This window comes from Rissa tridactyla, chromosome 8 (assembly GCF_028500815.1).
Source record: "Rissa tridactyla isolate bRisTri1 chromosome 8, bRisTri1.patW.cur.20221130, whole genome shotgun sequence".
In the NCBI taxonomy this organism is placed as follows: domain Eukaryota; kingdom Metazoa; phylum Chordata; class Aves; order Charadriiformes; family Laridae; genus Rissa; species Rissa tridactyla.
Window position 1 is genome coordinate 45,346,956 of NC_071473.1, and position 16,123 is coordinate 45,363,078.

General features: G+C 56.0%; 1 protein-coding gene across 3 annotated transcripts; it reads right to left on the reverse strand.

Moving 5' to 3' along the window:
* Positions 1 to 462: 462 nt before the first annotated feature.
* On the reverse strand, positions 463 to 15,938 carry POMGNT1 (protein O-linked mannose N-acetylglucosaminyltransferase 1 (beta 1,2-)). 3 transcript variants are annotated; one of them, XR_008468156.1, is made up of 23 exons: positions 15,797 to 15,938; positions 14,656 to 14,850; positions 12,528 to 12,636; positions 12,010 to 12,125; positions 11,634 to 11,699; positions 11,075 to 11,188; positions 10,308 to 10,425; positions 9,908 to 10,006; positions 9,263 to 9,390; positions 8,569 to 8,639; positions 8,190 to 8,265; positions 6,823 to 6,906; positions 6,632 to 6,673; positions 6,359 to 6,417; positions 5,718 to 5,790; positions 5,286 to 5,414; positions 4,837 to 4,962; positions 4,620 to 4,684; positions 4,191 to 4,235; positions 3,879 to 4,014; positions 3,265 to 3,374; positions 2,706 to 2,987; positions 463 to 2,184 (listed from the first exon to the last, which is right to left on the reverse strand). XR_008468156.1 is itself a non-coding variant. In XM_054212545.1 (22 exons), the coding sequence occupies exons 2-22, from the start codon at positions 14,764 to 14,766 to the stop codon at positions 2,166 to 2,168; spliced, it is 1,896 nt and encodes a 631-aa protein (XP_054068520.1). In that variant the 5' UTR covers positions 14,767 to 14,850; positions 15,797 to 15,938; the 3' UTR covers positions 463 to 2,165. The 3 variants fall into 3 exon arrangements, 2 of the variants coding, with proteins under 2 accessions (XP_054068520.1, XP_054068519.1); XM_054212545.1 differs by lacking the exon at positions 2,706 to 2,987; XM_054212544.1 differs by having other exon boundaries at positions 463 to 2,987.
* Between the last annotated feature and the right edge of the window lie 185 nt (positions 15,939 to 16,123).

A 16,123-nucleotide genomic window follows, 5' to 3' on the forward strand; every position in this document is an offset into this window, starting at 1 on the left:
CTGTGGCTGGCAGCTCGTTATCCCCCACCTTAGGACAAGTAGCCCCTTCACCCTGCTGACCCCCAAGGGGACATCAAGCCAGGAGCTGAGGGTCACAAGTTTGCATTTCTCCGGGAACAGCAGCGGGAGGTGCCAGGGGGAACACAGGGGCTAGTTACACCAAGCAAGAGCTCCCAGGCAGCTGGTCAAGAGTTTCCGTCAGTTGCTGAACTGAAGATAAGAGTCATAAAAACTTGAGGAGGAAAACAGCTTGTAAACTTGTACCAGCCGCTCTGGCACCGTACGGCACAGCACAGCTTGGAGGACCTCTGCTGGCACAGGAGCCACAGGGCAGGGGCCTAGGGCCACTGTTAGCCCACGGCTAGCCCTGCGTTGCACAGGGCAGAAACAGGACAGGGGTCTGTCCTGTCCAGGCAGGTGGCCCTGGGCCGTGCACAAAGCCAGCCATGAAACACACGAGGCTCAACAGCTTTGCAGTGTTTACTCTTGAAAAAATAATTCGATTCAGAAAGCTGCAAGCCCTGGGGATGCCCACGCACCTGGCCCTATGCTGGCCACCACACCAGAGCCTTGCTGGAGAAACAGGGAGGGAGGGAGAACAGCACCCAGTGGGCCCATCGTAGTGTGTGGAGAGAGGGGAGCTTGAAGCCCACCAGGCAAGTCCTGCTGCCGCGGAGAGCAGGGAGCCATGGCCCCCTGGCCACCGCTGGGCAGGTAGCAGAGAGGAGAACTCACCTTTAGCCATTCCCTATCCTTAGGCCCACCTTCCCCAGCCCCAAGAGGGATTAGGAAGAAGCCAAGCCTGAGCCATGCCAGAGAAGAAGAGAAAGGGGGGGGTGGTGGTGCATTTAGTTTCAGGGAGAAGGGAAATAGGGCCTTGGGAATAGAAATGCCAAGGAAAGAGCATCATGGTGGAGAGCCGTGGAAGTTCTTCCAAAGCAGGGTATGGGGAGGGAGCTGCTTTCCCCAGGAAGAAGCCGCATCCCTTTTCCCATCACGCTGAAAGAACCTGCTTTACCCCGAGGGCCGGTGCAGAGGCCACCCCTCCCCACTGGCTGCCAGAGCAGGGTCCCAGCAAAGGGCAGCACTGGGGGTGGCAGAGGTGGGCAGGGCTGAACCCAAGCCCACTACCACAGTCTCAGGGGTGCCACCCTGCACCCCCTTGTTCCCCTCCTGTATCCATCCCATCCCTGCTGCTGGGACAGGCATGCAAGGGACCACGAGGGTCAGAGTCCCTGCAGTCACACAAAAGATGTGCCCACAGAGGGCTCATTTTGGCCAAAGAGTAGATCTCCCAGGCTCACAATTATTCCTATGCTGGGCAAGGGAGGAAGGAGAGGAACAGAGGATGGAGCCAGGGGGACAAGCCTCCCAACAACTGCCCCCATGCAGGCTGGGGGCTGCCAGCTCTTTACGCTGCTTTCCTGCTCTCCTCCCCTTCCCACACGCAATAAATAAATAAATTAGTGTAGTGTAGACCCCGACGCTCAGTTCACAGTGAGAAAACGAAGGGGAAGAGCCCCGGCAACCACAGGAAAAGGGCTGAGCAGCAACTCCTCTTGCCACGGGGTAGCATCCCTGCCCAAGGCTAGGGGACCTGGGCAGAGAACAGAGCTCTTGCTGCATGGATAAGGAGGTGCACTGAGCAAGGGGTCCAGGATCATCCCCAGTGGGGTGGAGGACATTAGTACCAAGTGGCTGGGGGTGGAAGGGGATGCTGGGGTCTTTCCTAAGGCACAGGAGGGGGGGGATAAGGACCCCCCCTCCCTCTCCATGAGGGGTGTACCACAGCAGGAGAACCCATCCCACCTCTGCTCACAGCTTCCCTGCTAGTAACGTACCACAGTAAGGGTGGGGATTCAGGAGAACAAACCCTCTCTGCCTTCAGCAAGATCTGGGGGTACCTGGCCAGGGAGGAGGGAGAGACAGGATACAGTACCACAGGCAAGGACCACACCAGAGCTCAGCATCTCTCGCTACAGCAGATCCCAGTCCATCTTGTCCCTGCAGCCACAGGGATGTCCGCTTGCTGCTCCCATCACACTCTGCAAGGCACTTTCACCCCCCCTCCCACGACTCGTGGGGCAGAGCTGCTCCCCACAGAGAAGGTGGGTGAGGAGGGCTTGAGCCGCAGCGCGCACAGCGCGGTCCACTTCCATCTATAGTCATCTCCAGCTCCCAGAACTGCAGAGAAAGGAAAGGGACATCTGACTGCCCTCATGCTGGGTATGGGGTATCCCCTATGCGTCCACAGCAAGTTCAGCTCCTCTTCAGTATTCCCTTTTGCCTATGAACTGGGCTGCACCACTCGCTGCAACCCAAGAAGCGAAGCCGGCGTGTGGGAAGATGTCCAACCCAGTATACAGTCATCAAGGTGCATCCATTGTGCAGGAGACAGAAGACATGCTGGAAGATCCCCTCTTCACCACTGGGCATGGAGCCAGCCAGGCAAGAATTAATAAATAACACCCAGCTGGTAGGCTGCAGCCCTTGCACGTCAGCATGCTGCCTTCTCAGGACTTGGGGGCCAAAAAGGGAAGCAGAGGTGTCTCTCGAGGCCACCTCTAGCCCTCAGCTGAGCATCTCCTTCCTCCAGCCTTGCCCAGCCAGGGGGCAACGGGAGCAGCGTTAGTAAAGAGTCTGTGTTAAAAAAAAAAAAAAAAAGTTTGTGGGATGGGGGGGATGGCATATCTACAGGGAAGTACCCTGTCCAGTGAGAGGGAGACCACAATAGGGGGCTGGAGGGAGCCCGAGGTCTCATTTTGCAGCCTGAAATGGGAGTCTGTGTCCAGTCACCAGCCTCCAAGAGCTGCTGCCACCTCTGTCTCTGCACCGTGGAGGTCTCCGTCTTCTCCCGGTCCCCCTTGTTTCCCAGCTGCCAGTCTCATGTCTGTTCTGCTGCAGCAACTGCTGGCACTGCCACTGCCCCCTCCTCCTTGGCAGGGGGCTCCATATAGATTGGTGTCACCGATGAGGGCTTCTTGGACCTGCAGGTGAGGAGGCTGGATGGGAGCAGGCAGGGGTGGTGGTTTCCCTCAGGATCCCAACAGCCCTGCCTTCCTCCCTGCTGTGATCTTCCCACTGGGACATCCTCCAGCCCTGGGCATGTGTCCTGTCACTGCTCCCACCACAATGATTGCTGAGAAGATGGGTGGTATGCCCCAGGATTGGGCTGGGATAGAAGTGGAGGATGCAGTGCCCTGGGCAGGGGACAGTGCCACGAGGATGGGGGATTACTCAGGTTGTCATGCCCCTGATACTCACGAGTAGGGGGAGGCAGGGACCCCCACCACGAGGAAGTGGTTCTTCTTGCGGAAAAGCCGCCACAGCCCCTTGTGATTCCCACGGACATCCAGGTCCCAGATGTGGAGGCACTAGGATGGTAAGGAGGGAGGAAGAGGCATTAGAGCCTAGGGATAGACATCAGGGCCAGGCGTCCCCTGGCAAGGGAAGAGCCACCACTCCTGTCCTCATCAAGACACAGCAGAGACGCTGGCACCTTGATCAGGGCAGCACAGGGCAGCACCCCTCCAGCCACCATCAGAGAGACAAGAGGGGGAACCTGTTCCCATTCCTGCTCAGGACAGGGGGGTGACCATCACCTCCAGAGAAGTGATGGAATCATTCAGACAAGCTCAGGCCCTGGGCTCCCACACAGGGAGGTCATAAGACTTATCTTCACCAAGACAAGCATCTGCCCTGGATGATCCAGTGCCTTCTGTAAACACCAAAACCTTAAATAACACTCACAGGCAGCAAGAATCTATTTGCTGAGCTGTGTCCAAGGCCACGGACAAACCCAAGAACAACAGGCAGATGTTTCCCAGAAATGTCAAGATCAGTGCAGGGGTAAGGACAGGACATGTCAGGAGCCTCACCTTGGCAAGCTGCGTCCAGGTGGTGAAATCTGCTTCCTGCTCCATCCTGATGAACATGACATAGACCCTGCCCTCAGTGTCGGGCACAAAGGAGTCCTCACAGGGGTTCTTGCTGTGGTCCAAGACCTCAGCTTCACTGTGGAAACAGAAAAGGAGTGAGAGGGATCTCACCTCCTCCCTGTTCCCACTGCAGGGTACTTCATACAGGTAAGCCCTGGCTGGGGCTGCCAGGGCCACCCCCACTCTTTCTTCTGTCCTGTTTGGTTCACTCAGTGTGCCCCGAGGTGTCCCAACCTCCCTGCAGGCACTCACCCCAGGAGCCGATGAATTTCAGTCTCGTAGGCATCCTTCCTCAAGCTATTGGAGGAGAGAGCACAGAGATCAGGGCAGAGTCAGACAGTCTGAGAAGCAGGGATCATCCCAAGATGATCCACACTTAAGACTGCCCCAGTGTAATACAAGACGACAGGTTGGAGCCAATGAATGGAGAGCAGGGACTGCCACATATCCTGGAGGATGTGTCAGCAAAAACATGACCCTTCAACACATCCACGAGGAGCATGGGGTAGCTGAACTCAACCTCACAAAAACCACCACAAGGATTCCCCAGAGGAGGCCAAGCGTGCTGGGCTGGAAGTTATGGCTGCTGTTTCAGAAGGAAGGGAAGTGTCCCCAGCACAACGGGACAAGGGTCAGGTCAAGCAGCTGTTTCATCCAGATCTCCTGGTGACCAGCACTCACCTCTCCACATTTTTAAGCTGGACATTTGGAACTGTGTTGAACTTGTGCTTCTTGAAATAGGCTTCCTAGGAGGAAGAGAGAGGAGGGGAGGAAAACAGGATTCAGTAAGGAGTCAGCAGCAGCTGGACGTCACCTCAAGCATCCCCGGCTACCCGGAAAGGTGGCTGTCAGAGCTCAGCACCAGGACAGGGCATGGGGGCTGAGGGAGGTCACTCACATGAAAGTAGCCGTTCATGTTGAGCCCCACGATGCCGAAGTGGTAGGAGCGCGAGACATCAGGGATGATGCACTCCCGGCCTTTACGCTGCTCGGGCATCCGCATCCACATGTCCCAGTCCCAGAGCTGTGGAGGGGATACTGCCACTCACACTCAAGTCTGGGGACATCATTTGGTAGAGTGGCGGTCCAGAGACCCTTCTGGCTGCCCACATCAGCTCTAGCCCCTTTAGCTCCAGCCTGCCTGGGCTGTTCCAGCCAGCCCTGTGGCTGGTAACATGGTCCTCAAGTTACTGTCTGTCCCAAATCCTTTCTGCTTGGGCAGCCTTCCCAGTAGAAGGTCAGAGAGAACCAGGGCCCCTCCAAGAGCTGTACCCACAGGGACCAAGTGATGATCAGGGACTGATGATGGGCAGAGATGGGGGTACAGGGTCCCTCTAGGGTACTCACTTTCTCAGGGGTTGGCCACTTTGGCTCCAGCTCATCCTTGTACAGGCTCTTCCGGAGCACCCAGCCCAGGCCTGGCATGGTCTCCACACGGTACAGGAGCGAGGGGTCCTCAGCCGTGTGCTCATAGCCCTGCGATGTTATGGGGAGCATTCAGCACCCTGAATACACCCCTACCCTGCCAAAATAGGAGGCATCCTGCTCCATGGAGACCTCCAGGACAGGGAGCAGGGGACAGCCACTGGGAAGCAGACAGCGAGGACAGGATGGGGATTTGCAGTGGCACCTCTGAAAAGTCTAGGGCTGGGGAGATGGACCCACCTAGGATGATGGTGGGGATGACATCCTGCTTTACAGACAGAACTCGGACCTCAGCCTGACTTGGGAACAACACAGGACAGAGGTGTCCCTGCTCCCCCATCTTCCCCGACTTACCTGATCGTTCCAAGCTGAGATGCAGTACAGGCTCTCATCCTCCTCCAGAAGGTGTATCGACTGGCTCAGAAAGCTGAGGAAAGAGTTTCCTGGTTCCTGGTCAAACATCCTTCCCCAAGGCAAACCAAACCAAATTCTCCACCAAAGGACAAGGCACCCACAACCGCTGGGACTGTTTAAGCTATTTCTTGGGCTGAGATGGCTGACATTATTCTGAGATCAGGGAAAGAACACCCAAACAAGCTAAGCTGCATCTCACCGTGGGGCGGGGGGATGACAATATTGTCTCCTGTTCCAGGGTTTCTCCTCCTTAAGAAAAAACAGGAGCCCTGTTAGACACTGTCCCTGTCCTCTTGCTATGGGGCAGCCTCAACCATGTGTGTACAGAATGGATCAGCAGCCCCAAAAAGCAAACCAGGAAGAGATCCCAGACTCTAAAGATACCCTGCATTGAGTGCCAGGACAGTGGATTCAAGAACTGACCTCTCTGCAAGCAGAGCTGTTACAGCTGTTGCCTGGTCACTGCTCAGCCTCGGATAGGCCAGCTACAGCATGGCAGGGATCTGGCCTCTCCTGAGCAGACAGAGAGCTCCTAAGGAAACATCCCACCCAAACAGGAGCTCAGAGACCCACCGCTTTACCTGAAGAAGTCAACAGAAATGTCAAGATCTTCCTCCAGAACCACAGCAAATTTAGCATCCTGCAGGGCAAGGAGAGACGTCAGAAAGATGAAGAACAGAACAGAGCAGAGACACTAAGCAGTGTCCCCTGCCTGTGCTGTTCCCTACCCCATGGGGCTGATTCCAGCTCCTGTGAGGCGGGGGTCACAGATACCGCTCTCCCAGGGAAACCCTGCACTGTCTTGCTCCCACAGGTGAGCAGCTAGACAGGGCCCGGGCAGAGGTCTCACTCACCGGGAACAGGTTGAAGGTTGCAGTCAGACTGGCTTTGTAGTGCTACAAGAAAAGGCAGATTATTGCCTGTGTTAGCATCAAACCCCGGCCCACAGGGAAGGGTAGCCTGGCACAGATGCGGGGCTAAGCCTGCCCTCCTTGAATACTGTCCCAGGAAATAACTCCCCCAGGACTTGTGAAAGGTCTCTCACCTGGGAAACTCTAGCGTTTTTAATGCTGATAGGAGTGTGCTGGATTCCTGAGAGACCAAACAGTTCCACGACATCCATCGGCTCCTGCAGCAGGAAGGTACACAGCCCATCAATGTGTGGGTCTAGATACATTCTCCCCACCCTCTAAGCAGCGCCAGCTCCCTGGGACACCAAGAATAGGCCTGTGGGACCTCCTACGCGTGGCTGTCCTCCTGCGGGCAAGAGGGGCTCCAAATAATGCTGTGCCAAAGACCCCACAGCAAGGAACTCACCAAACCCTCTTAGCCCTTAAATATCACCATAAATTTCTGTTAGCCCTACTAGTTTGCAGATTCAAAGTTGTATCCAAGAATACCTGAGAAGCCCAAATCCCTGGTCCCCCACGGACAGTGCAGAAAGAAGACAGGTATAGCCAGGAACACTGTCCATCCCACTTGCTAGCCACAAATGAGAGAAGGAGCTCCCATTGCACCAACCGTTACCCCTTTCCCTGGTATCCACCATGGCAGCAGGAGCGTTCAGGCTGCCCCCTCGTAGCTGAGGGATGCTGCTCCAGTTGCCATGGCAATGGATGCTGCTATCTTTAAGCACTCTGTTATGCTGCAGTAAGAGCCTGCATAAACACACCAGCTCCCCCAGCCCCACAACCTGGCAGTGGTGGGAGAAGTCTGAAAGGGAACAAGCCTGTTCCCTTCCCAGCCTCCACAAGGCAACCAGACAAAACCTCACAGGCTGCTGCAGAGATGAGGGCTGGAAACCTGCTGAGACCTACTAGGATGCGAAAGGCCTGTAGCAGAGCACATCCTGCTGCCAGACAGCCAGGGCTTGCAGAGGGATCTTCCAGGGCTTTGTAAGGTTGAGCTGACAGGAAGATCTTTGCTCTCTAAAGGACCAGCTCTCCTCTACCTGTCTGCAGCTTCCACGAGCCTTGTGAAAACAGATTGTTATGGGTCTCTTCATCTCTTACTGAGAGTGGAGTTGGACAGGCACAGCTGGACTGGTTCGTTCTGCTGCATGTGAGGGAGCTGGACAGGCAGTGTTACACCCAGGCTGGCGACACTCATCAAACAAGAAACAGGGCGGGGGAGAGCCCAGCATGACCACTTCTTTCCTGCACACCAGCCTCTCTCTGACATGGAGATGCAAAATTTGGGCTTTGGGAAGAGCCAAGGCAGCTTTATCCACACCCATGGCTTGGCTAAGCTGACTGACTTTGTGTAGGAGCGGGTGAGGAGCAGTGTGATCCACAGCAGGAGGAAGGTGAAGGCGTTCATAGCCTGCCACCCACCAAGGACTGGGCCAGCACCACCTACTCTCTCCTGGGGGACCAAGGACCTGGCTACAGGGACCTCTGGGAGTGCTCTTACCTCATAGTACCCGTCGATGAAGACTGTGATCATCTGCGGATTGACGCCCTGAGCTGACAGCAAGGAGCGCAGCATCCTAGGGAGAGATCGAGGGGCCTGAGCCCATAGCCCCAGTGGGCCCAGGCCACTCAGCAGAAGGGTAGGGATCCCTTGGGGTGGGGAAAAGGGCACACAGTAAGCGAACAGGACCCACTGTCCTTGGGCTCTTCCCTTTCCCATGGCCAAGGACCCTGGGATCTGTCCAAGCAGGTTCTGCCTGTGTTGCTCACACAGCCCCAGGAAGCGGCTGTATCCTGCCGGCAGGATGAAGGGGAGGGCTTGGGCCATACCTGGTCTTGTGGCACAGAGCAGAGAAGCCCCGTCCCCTGGAAATGCTTACCTGTACAGGTAGTTGGGGCGGTTCCCTGCAATAACAGCTACAGGCACATCGAAGACTTTATTGTCTTTGAGCTGGAGAAGAAAAATGTGTGTAAGCGAGTGGGATTGGGGGAGGCCATGCCACTGAAAGCAGGATCCAAGGGACAGGGATCAGCCCCGCTGCTAAACAGCGGAGCTGCACGGTCCTACACCTTGGCTCAGGACCACACCAACCAACCAGGACTCCACTCAGCACCGTTGGAAACCCTGCCAGCTTCCCTCCTTCATTCCACTTCAGACCCAGCTCCCAAATCCCAACTTGCAACCATCTGGAGATCTTTGTCCAAACCCTTCAGCACTGTGCCAAGGACATCCAGATACCATCCTGAGCCAAGGACTGATCCCAAAGGCCATCATAGCTGCTCTGTCTTCAAATGTACAGGCTGTGCTGCTCACACTGAGGTCCCCAGAGCCATGGTAACCTGGCAGCTCAGGGCAGATGTAGGGCAAGGGAACTCCCCTTACCCCGCATGACCTGACCACGTGTATTCTCCTTACCTTTGCTGGGGCTAAGAGCTTGCAGGGGGGCAGTTTTCACCTGTCCTTAAGTACCAGGTACTTAAGGACAGGGCTCTGCATTTGAGCTGCAAACACACCTGGTCCAGCCCAGCCCACCCTCCTGGAGCCCTCCCTGAATACTCTTCCCCTGCACTCACGGGATCAGGGTTGAACTCAATGGGTGTGGGGTCTTTGCAGCTGCAGACGCTACCATAACCTTCTACTTTGCTGCAGAACCTCTTCCGGCGGCGGTTCAGCTCTGTGTCAGGCCAATGACACTCAGCATCTGGAGGCACCAAGGAGAAAAAACAGACTGCTCATCCCCCATGGCCTTACCTCATGTGCTCCAGGCTGCAGGCTGCACTGCCACACAGATGGCTCTCCCTGGGCTCAGCCATCACCAAGACACTCCTTATCGCTATGGGCAAACAGGATATAGCCACAGCAGTCATTCATCATATGGCCCCATCATATGGCCTCTCTGAGCAGCAATGGGCCACGTTCAAGGACAACAGTCAGAAAAGACCAGACCAGGCCTGGTTTGGAGAGGTGACAGATGGCGAGACCATGTCCCCACTTCCCCATCCTCATCTTTCTCAACAATCATGCCTAGGATTGCCATGAAAGCAGGAAGAAAGGAAGCTGGCCCAGTTTTAAAAGTTACCATCCCCATCCCAAATGGCCTTAAATCCATCCTGGGATATTGCTAACACACCCACAGCTTTGACTCAAAACCACCAAGAGCAGCAGGCAGACATCTCCCAGAGATACCTGGCACTGCAAGAGAAGAGTGTACTTCTTACCTTCCATAGATGTCAGATGAACTTCTGTCTTCAGCAGCACAGGGTCACCCCATGTTGAGAGGGCCGGCGACTTGGCATGTTTCTCCCCATATACTTCCCCTGGAGCAGGGACACAGGGTCAGGACTATCTGGAAACACCCAGCCCCATTGTGTGAAGGCACAACCAGGGGCTGTAGCTCAGGCTGGCAGCTTGGCACCTTCTCCCATCAGCCTCTGGCAAGCAGCTGAAGGGACATGCTTTGCCTCCATCCCCTCCCTCACCCCCAGGAACAGAGCTGCCGCTCCCTGTGACTTGTTTCCTGCTCACACAGTGTATTGGGGATGGGCTGGATTTGTCTTCACATGGCTTCTGCCCAAAAAAAGGAGACATGAACCCTCTCCTGGCCTCTGCTACACTCACCTCCCTTCTTCCCCACAAATGTCCACATATCTCTCCAGCTCAGGAATGGTGCAACTTGGCTCCCCAGGCTTTTCAGGACATTCTTTGCTGTGTCTTTGAGGTGAAAGGAACCTTCATCCTGGAACAAAACACAACCCTGCAGCTGAGGTCTGTCTCCTGATGCCGGCAAGGAAAGTCTCACGTTCAATACCAAAGAGGTACAGGGCCCACTCCTACCGTTGAACCAGATGAACCAGAAGCCTGCAAGAGCAGGTTCCTAAGGTCACTGTGCCACTAAATGCGCCAGTGGCTTCCTCGTGACCCACAGGGAGGTCAGAGAACTCGCAGACTCCTGTTTCCTTGAGACCAAATTGTTCTCAAGCAGGGCATGTGTTCACACAGCTAAACTCAAAAGCAGCACAGCGCTGCTCACGCAGCAGCCCAGAGCCAGCACAGTCCACGGTGCCCTGTGCCAAAGCCTGGAACTGGAACCACCACATCTTTATATTTCCTCATGTCCAGTCCCCATCTAACCTCTTGTTTATTGCTGCGGGCTCTGACATATCTGCTTTTAGCTCTCCTGCCTTTCTGGGCACACAGCAGTATCTGTAGTAACAAGGGTGAGCATGAGGACAAGGGAGGTGATCCAGCCAGGGGGGCATAGACCAGTGGGGATGTCACATTTAGCCCTGGGAATGCCTGATGACATTCAGGAAACAATTTCCCAGATGAGCTTCAGGGCATCCTGACTCAAGATGACTTTTTCTTTTGACAATTAGGTCACATACCTTAATGGTGAAGATCAGGATACGGCCCCGGGCAACCATGTTGAGGAAAAGTACCATGGCTTCATCTTCATGGGGAGAATAGGTGTCAAAGACCCTCTTGGCCATCACGTGACCCTGTTGGTATTCAAACACCAGATGTGTCTTAAGTGCTACACAGCCAGGACATGCAGAATTATGGAAGTCTGTCCTGGGAGCTTCAGTCCCTGAGCAACACAATGAGTTATTTTTCTGGTATGTCAGGGAGTTAGTCCCCAGGCAAATTCAGCCATTGGGCCTTCACACATGACAAGAAGTGCACTCAGGTCCATGGGACAGTGTTACCCAACCTCACAACTCCTCTCCTGCCTACTCCCCAAGGACAGCTAGGCAAGCACAAGACAAGCACTGCAGGGACCCTCTGGGTGACCATGTTGTGCTCTGGAAACTACAGGCAAACAAGCATTTGGGGACTTCTCTCCTGGCTGCCCTTTGCCTCACGCCCCCAACAGTTAAAGGACAAAAGCAAGGACAAACACTGCACAATAAGAAAGACAAATGCAGACATGCAAGGATGCTTTACCGTAGCTTGATTTAAGACGATGACATGGATCCCTCTTCCCTGCTCCCGAGCCTCATCTTCCAGGACCTACAAGTGAAGAAGCAATGAGAAGCATATGCCAAGACCTCTTACTCCCTGCACATTCAGCACAGCAGAGCCCCCAGGCAAGGGGCAAGTCTCTCTCCTGTGACATTTTGGCTTTGCTCCAGGCAGCGATGGATGCCAGAGTAGAAGACAAAGTGGGACAACACCTCCACAGTCCTGGAGGCAGGAGGGGGATCCACTCCTGACCTTCTTGCCAGCCACAGAAACACTCTCACCACCCGCTGCTTGAGGTTTTGCTCATTTAGCTCCACCCATCCTCTGCTCACAGGAACAGCCAGAACCCGTCACTTACTGTCGTCCCATCCACAGCTACGTAGACCTTCGAACGGCTGGAGTACACCTCGACATCCAAGACCTTCTTGTTGCTGACAGGGTGCCTAGGGACCTCCACATTCAGCAACTCGTCATCTACAGGGGAGAAATGCCCAGTCTCAACCAGGCAAAGCACCTCTGGCGTGTTCTTGCTTGGCACTAGCCCAGCCAAGCCTCCAGGAGGTCCTGCCCACCAGGTATCCCAGACCAGCAAGCCATGGGTCAGAATCTATGGGGACGACAGGTAAGGGAAATCCAAAACAGCGGCAGGTCAGGCCCCAGCTATCCCCACACAGACCTCTGCAGACAAACGTGCTGAAGACTTGAGTAGACACAAAAGGAATGGGAAGAGCCTTTTCTATTCACTTTTATTAAACCCACAGGCACAGACCTGTCTTTTGTGCTGTGACTGGTCACAAGTTTGCCTTGACTTAAAGAAATTACTTCCCTCCCTCCAGTTTCCTTGCTTTCAAAGAAAAGCAAGATGCTGCCCCTCACCGTAGTCTTGTGCAGACTCCTCTTCCTCCTCATAAGCAGCTCTCCTGGTGTCCAAGATCAGCTTGATGTTCACAATTACAGTCACAAGCAGGAAGAGGACAGCACCCGTCTGCAATGCAGGATGCTTTGTGTTACCAACTTCTAAGTAACAACCCCAAGATCAGGCCACCTCCTTGGCATATGCTGCAGGGCACCCCAAGGAGATCTTGCAAGGAATCATAAGCATCTGTCATTTCCCCTGTTTTCTTCTGGGAAAAGGCAAAGACGAAGAAATACAGGTGACCGGGTTTTCGAGTGAAATGCTTTCATTAGCTGGAGAGCACTGAACTCTTGATACATGAGAATTAATCCACTTCCAATGTGTCACTGCTTCCAGATTGGCGAGCAGATTGCTGCTAAAATATTGTGTCAAGGTTGAGGGTCTCTGCATGCAAAGCGTTTTGTAACTCAGAGTTACAGCTCCCACGGTAAACTTAACTTCTGCCTCTCCCGCAGCATCACAACTCTTGTCTCTCCCTCTGCAACCAGAGGACGTATCCAGGGTATTCGGAGGGAAAGGAGATGCCACGTGACTAAGGCAAGGCAAAGGCAAGAAGGTAAGTTCTGACTTCAATAAACCGCACTGCACCACAGGCTGCAGAGAACTGCCCGCAGCCTTACTGTCTGCAGCAAACCAAGGCAACCCACATGGATGCTGATGCAGAGAGTTATGGGAAGGTCCTGGGGCTACAGACCAGTTCATGGGAACCCCCAACACGAGCATCGCCATTTCCCGTGGCCCTGTTGCTCCCAGAGCAAGGGGAGGGAGAAAAGACTACAACATTTCTACAAGCACCTCTATTTATTAAAACGCATCTTCTTTTTCTCTTCCATGATTTCAGTCTTTTCCCTAGTATTTGAACCCAGCGTAAAGTAGAAACTACTCCATGCTAAAAGGACCTCTTCTGAGACAGGAAAACTTGGGCCACCAACATGCCATGTTGGGAAATGATCCGCCTGCAGGTGTAAGCTGCAAGAGCACATCTGGCCACAGCCGAAAGGATGATCTTAGAGCTGCAGTGCTGGCTAGGGATGCTGGTCAGTCCTGGATAGGCCGGGAAGCAGCCCCACAGCCCAGGCGGCCAGAGCAAATGAGGCACCATAAGCAGGACTAGCAACGGAGTCTAGCAAAAGTGACTCAGTCAGAGCTGCTGACAGAGGCCCAGCTACTGTAGACCTGGCTACTCCATAGTTTCAGCTCTAGTTTCCATATTTTAAGCTCAATTTTCATCTGTATTATAAGCCACAGCAGTGCCATGAAAGAGGGAGATGACAGCAGATAGGCTCTAGCCCCAGTGCTATGAGCAATGCCTGCCTGAACGACCAGGCCTGTTCCCAAGCCCTGAGCACCCCAGTGGATGCAAGACTGAGCAGTCTCCTTCTCCAGGGAGCCCTCGTGAGCCTTCATTCTCCCAGGCACACACAAAACCCTCCCCTGCGCCCTCCCACAGAAACCAACTGCCAGATTTCACTGAGCTTTGCTCATCTCAGGAACGGCCCCTCTTCTGCAACTTGCTGCCATGGGACAAACCCTCCCTGTCCTTACGCCCCCAGACACCCCCTAGGACGCTGGCTCTGCTGAGGATTAGCCTTTTTACAGCACAAGCAACCAGGCCCGCAGCTTTCCAGACGCCAGCTGCCTCTGGGGCACGAGATCCCGTTACTCAGCCCTATTTTCTCTGTCCACCTGTTGTACCAGGTTTAGTTTCCAAACCTAACGGGATGGGGTGGTTTCCCCCTGCACGCTGAGCACTGCTGGACTTGGCACAGTCCAGAACCACGAAGGGAGAAACTGCTCAGGTTTCTAGCTGAAAGCCTCCCAAGGATGCCTGGATAATTGTATCTCCTGCCATAGCCACCCAACAGGTCCATTCGCAGCTGGAAGGAGCTGCTAGACATGGCAGATCGTTCCACACATGGGCACAAAGCCACTGGATATAGCTTTTTGGGGGACAAGTTATGCTTCCTCAGCATGTTAGGTCATCCAGGACTGCCAGCAGGCGCACCTCCACCCATGCAGCTGCTCCATGAGCTTGTAAACCCTATAGATTATCCTCCCTAATCCACCACAGGCTGGTGGGTTACGCACCTGGCACAGCTTTCGCAGCGTGCGCTGGTTCATCAGCTTGTACTTCCAGGCGAGGTACCAGCTGCGCTTCTTGTGGGGCTTGATGGCAGGGTTGAGCTTCCACTCGTCCATAGTCACAGGGGCTGGCGCAGGGGCAGCCGCGTTGGACAGGGGTCAGGACGCGCTCTGCTCCGCTCTCGTGTCCATCGGGGCTCCCTGCCAGGACAGGACAGGCGCAGGGTGAGGGAGGCAAACGGGTTCAAACCCTGTCCCCAGCAGAAACAGGGCCTGGCACAAGCAGTGGCCACGAGTGGCACTCAAAAGTCCCACGAAGCCTCCCCACTTGCAGCACCCTCAGCCAGCGATCCATGAAGTCAGGTTTTGCTGGAGGACTGCAAGTGGGGCGATGGGAAGCCCTTGAACCCATGGGGCAGCAAGGACCTCTGCTCCAGACCACCCCCTCAGCAAGGCTGCCGTAGTGCACTGGGCCCACTCCCACCCTCTGGAAATACAAAGTGGCCAAGAGGCCTGTAGTAGTCCCCAGACTGGCAGGTGTTATAGCGGTGCCATCACTAACCACACGGGCCTGCAGGGTCTCTGGTGCGGAGAGGCACCCTCCCCACTGCAGCAGCAGGGCTGCGAAGCAGCACCACCCCCACTAAGAGGGGTACAGCCAGTCTAGATATGGAGGCCAGAGCTGGGCCACAGACCTGCTGGAGATCCTGGGGCAGAGGGGCTGTGCCCAAGCAAGGCCACGCTCCCCACACAACCCACCGAGCCTGGGGCGGGAGGTGGAGGCTCGGCAGAGCCAGGGGCCTGGCTGGAGCACAGGGACCCCCCAGCGTGGCCAGGTAGGGTGGGGAGCACCGGTTACGGGGTGGGGAGGAAGACTTGGGGGGAACCAGAGCCCTCAGGGGAAGGGCAAAGGGACGCCGGAGCGAGGAGGTGGGGTATCGCAGAGGGACCCAGGCTCTCGGAAGAGGAGGGAAGGGGACAAGGCTGCCGGGAGGGGTCGCGAAAAGCGGTGGGGAGGGAGACCCAGGCGTTCGAGGACGGAGCCGGCGAGGAGCAGCGGCCCCCACGGAGCCGGGGTGGGGGAGGGGGGGAAAGCACGCCCTTCGGGATAGCGGCCCGGAGGGTGAGCGCCGGCCGCGCTACTCACGGTCCGCGCGGGGAAGCTGAGGCGAGGCGAGGCGAGGCGAAGCGGAGCCGAGCAGGACTGGGCAGCGCCGGGGCAGGGCAGGGCCCGGCTCGGCGCTGCCGCCGCCGCCCCGTGAAGCCTCAGCGCCAGCGGGGCCGCGCCGCTTCCGGCGCCGCAGCGACGCCTCGGGGGCGGGGCCACCTCTAGCCCCGCCCCCTTCCCCGCGCGCCGCTCTGCGCTGCCCGGAGGACCTCGCTGGTGCGGGCAGGTGGAGGCGGGTGGGCGTGGCCAGAGGGGGCGTGGTCAGAGGGAGGGGCGTGGCCGGGGCTCGGGGCCGGGGTGACAGCG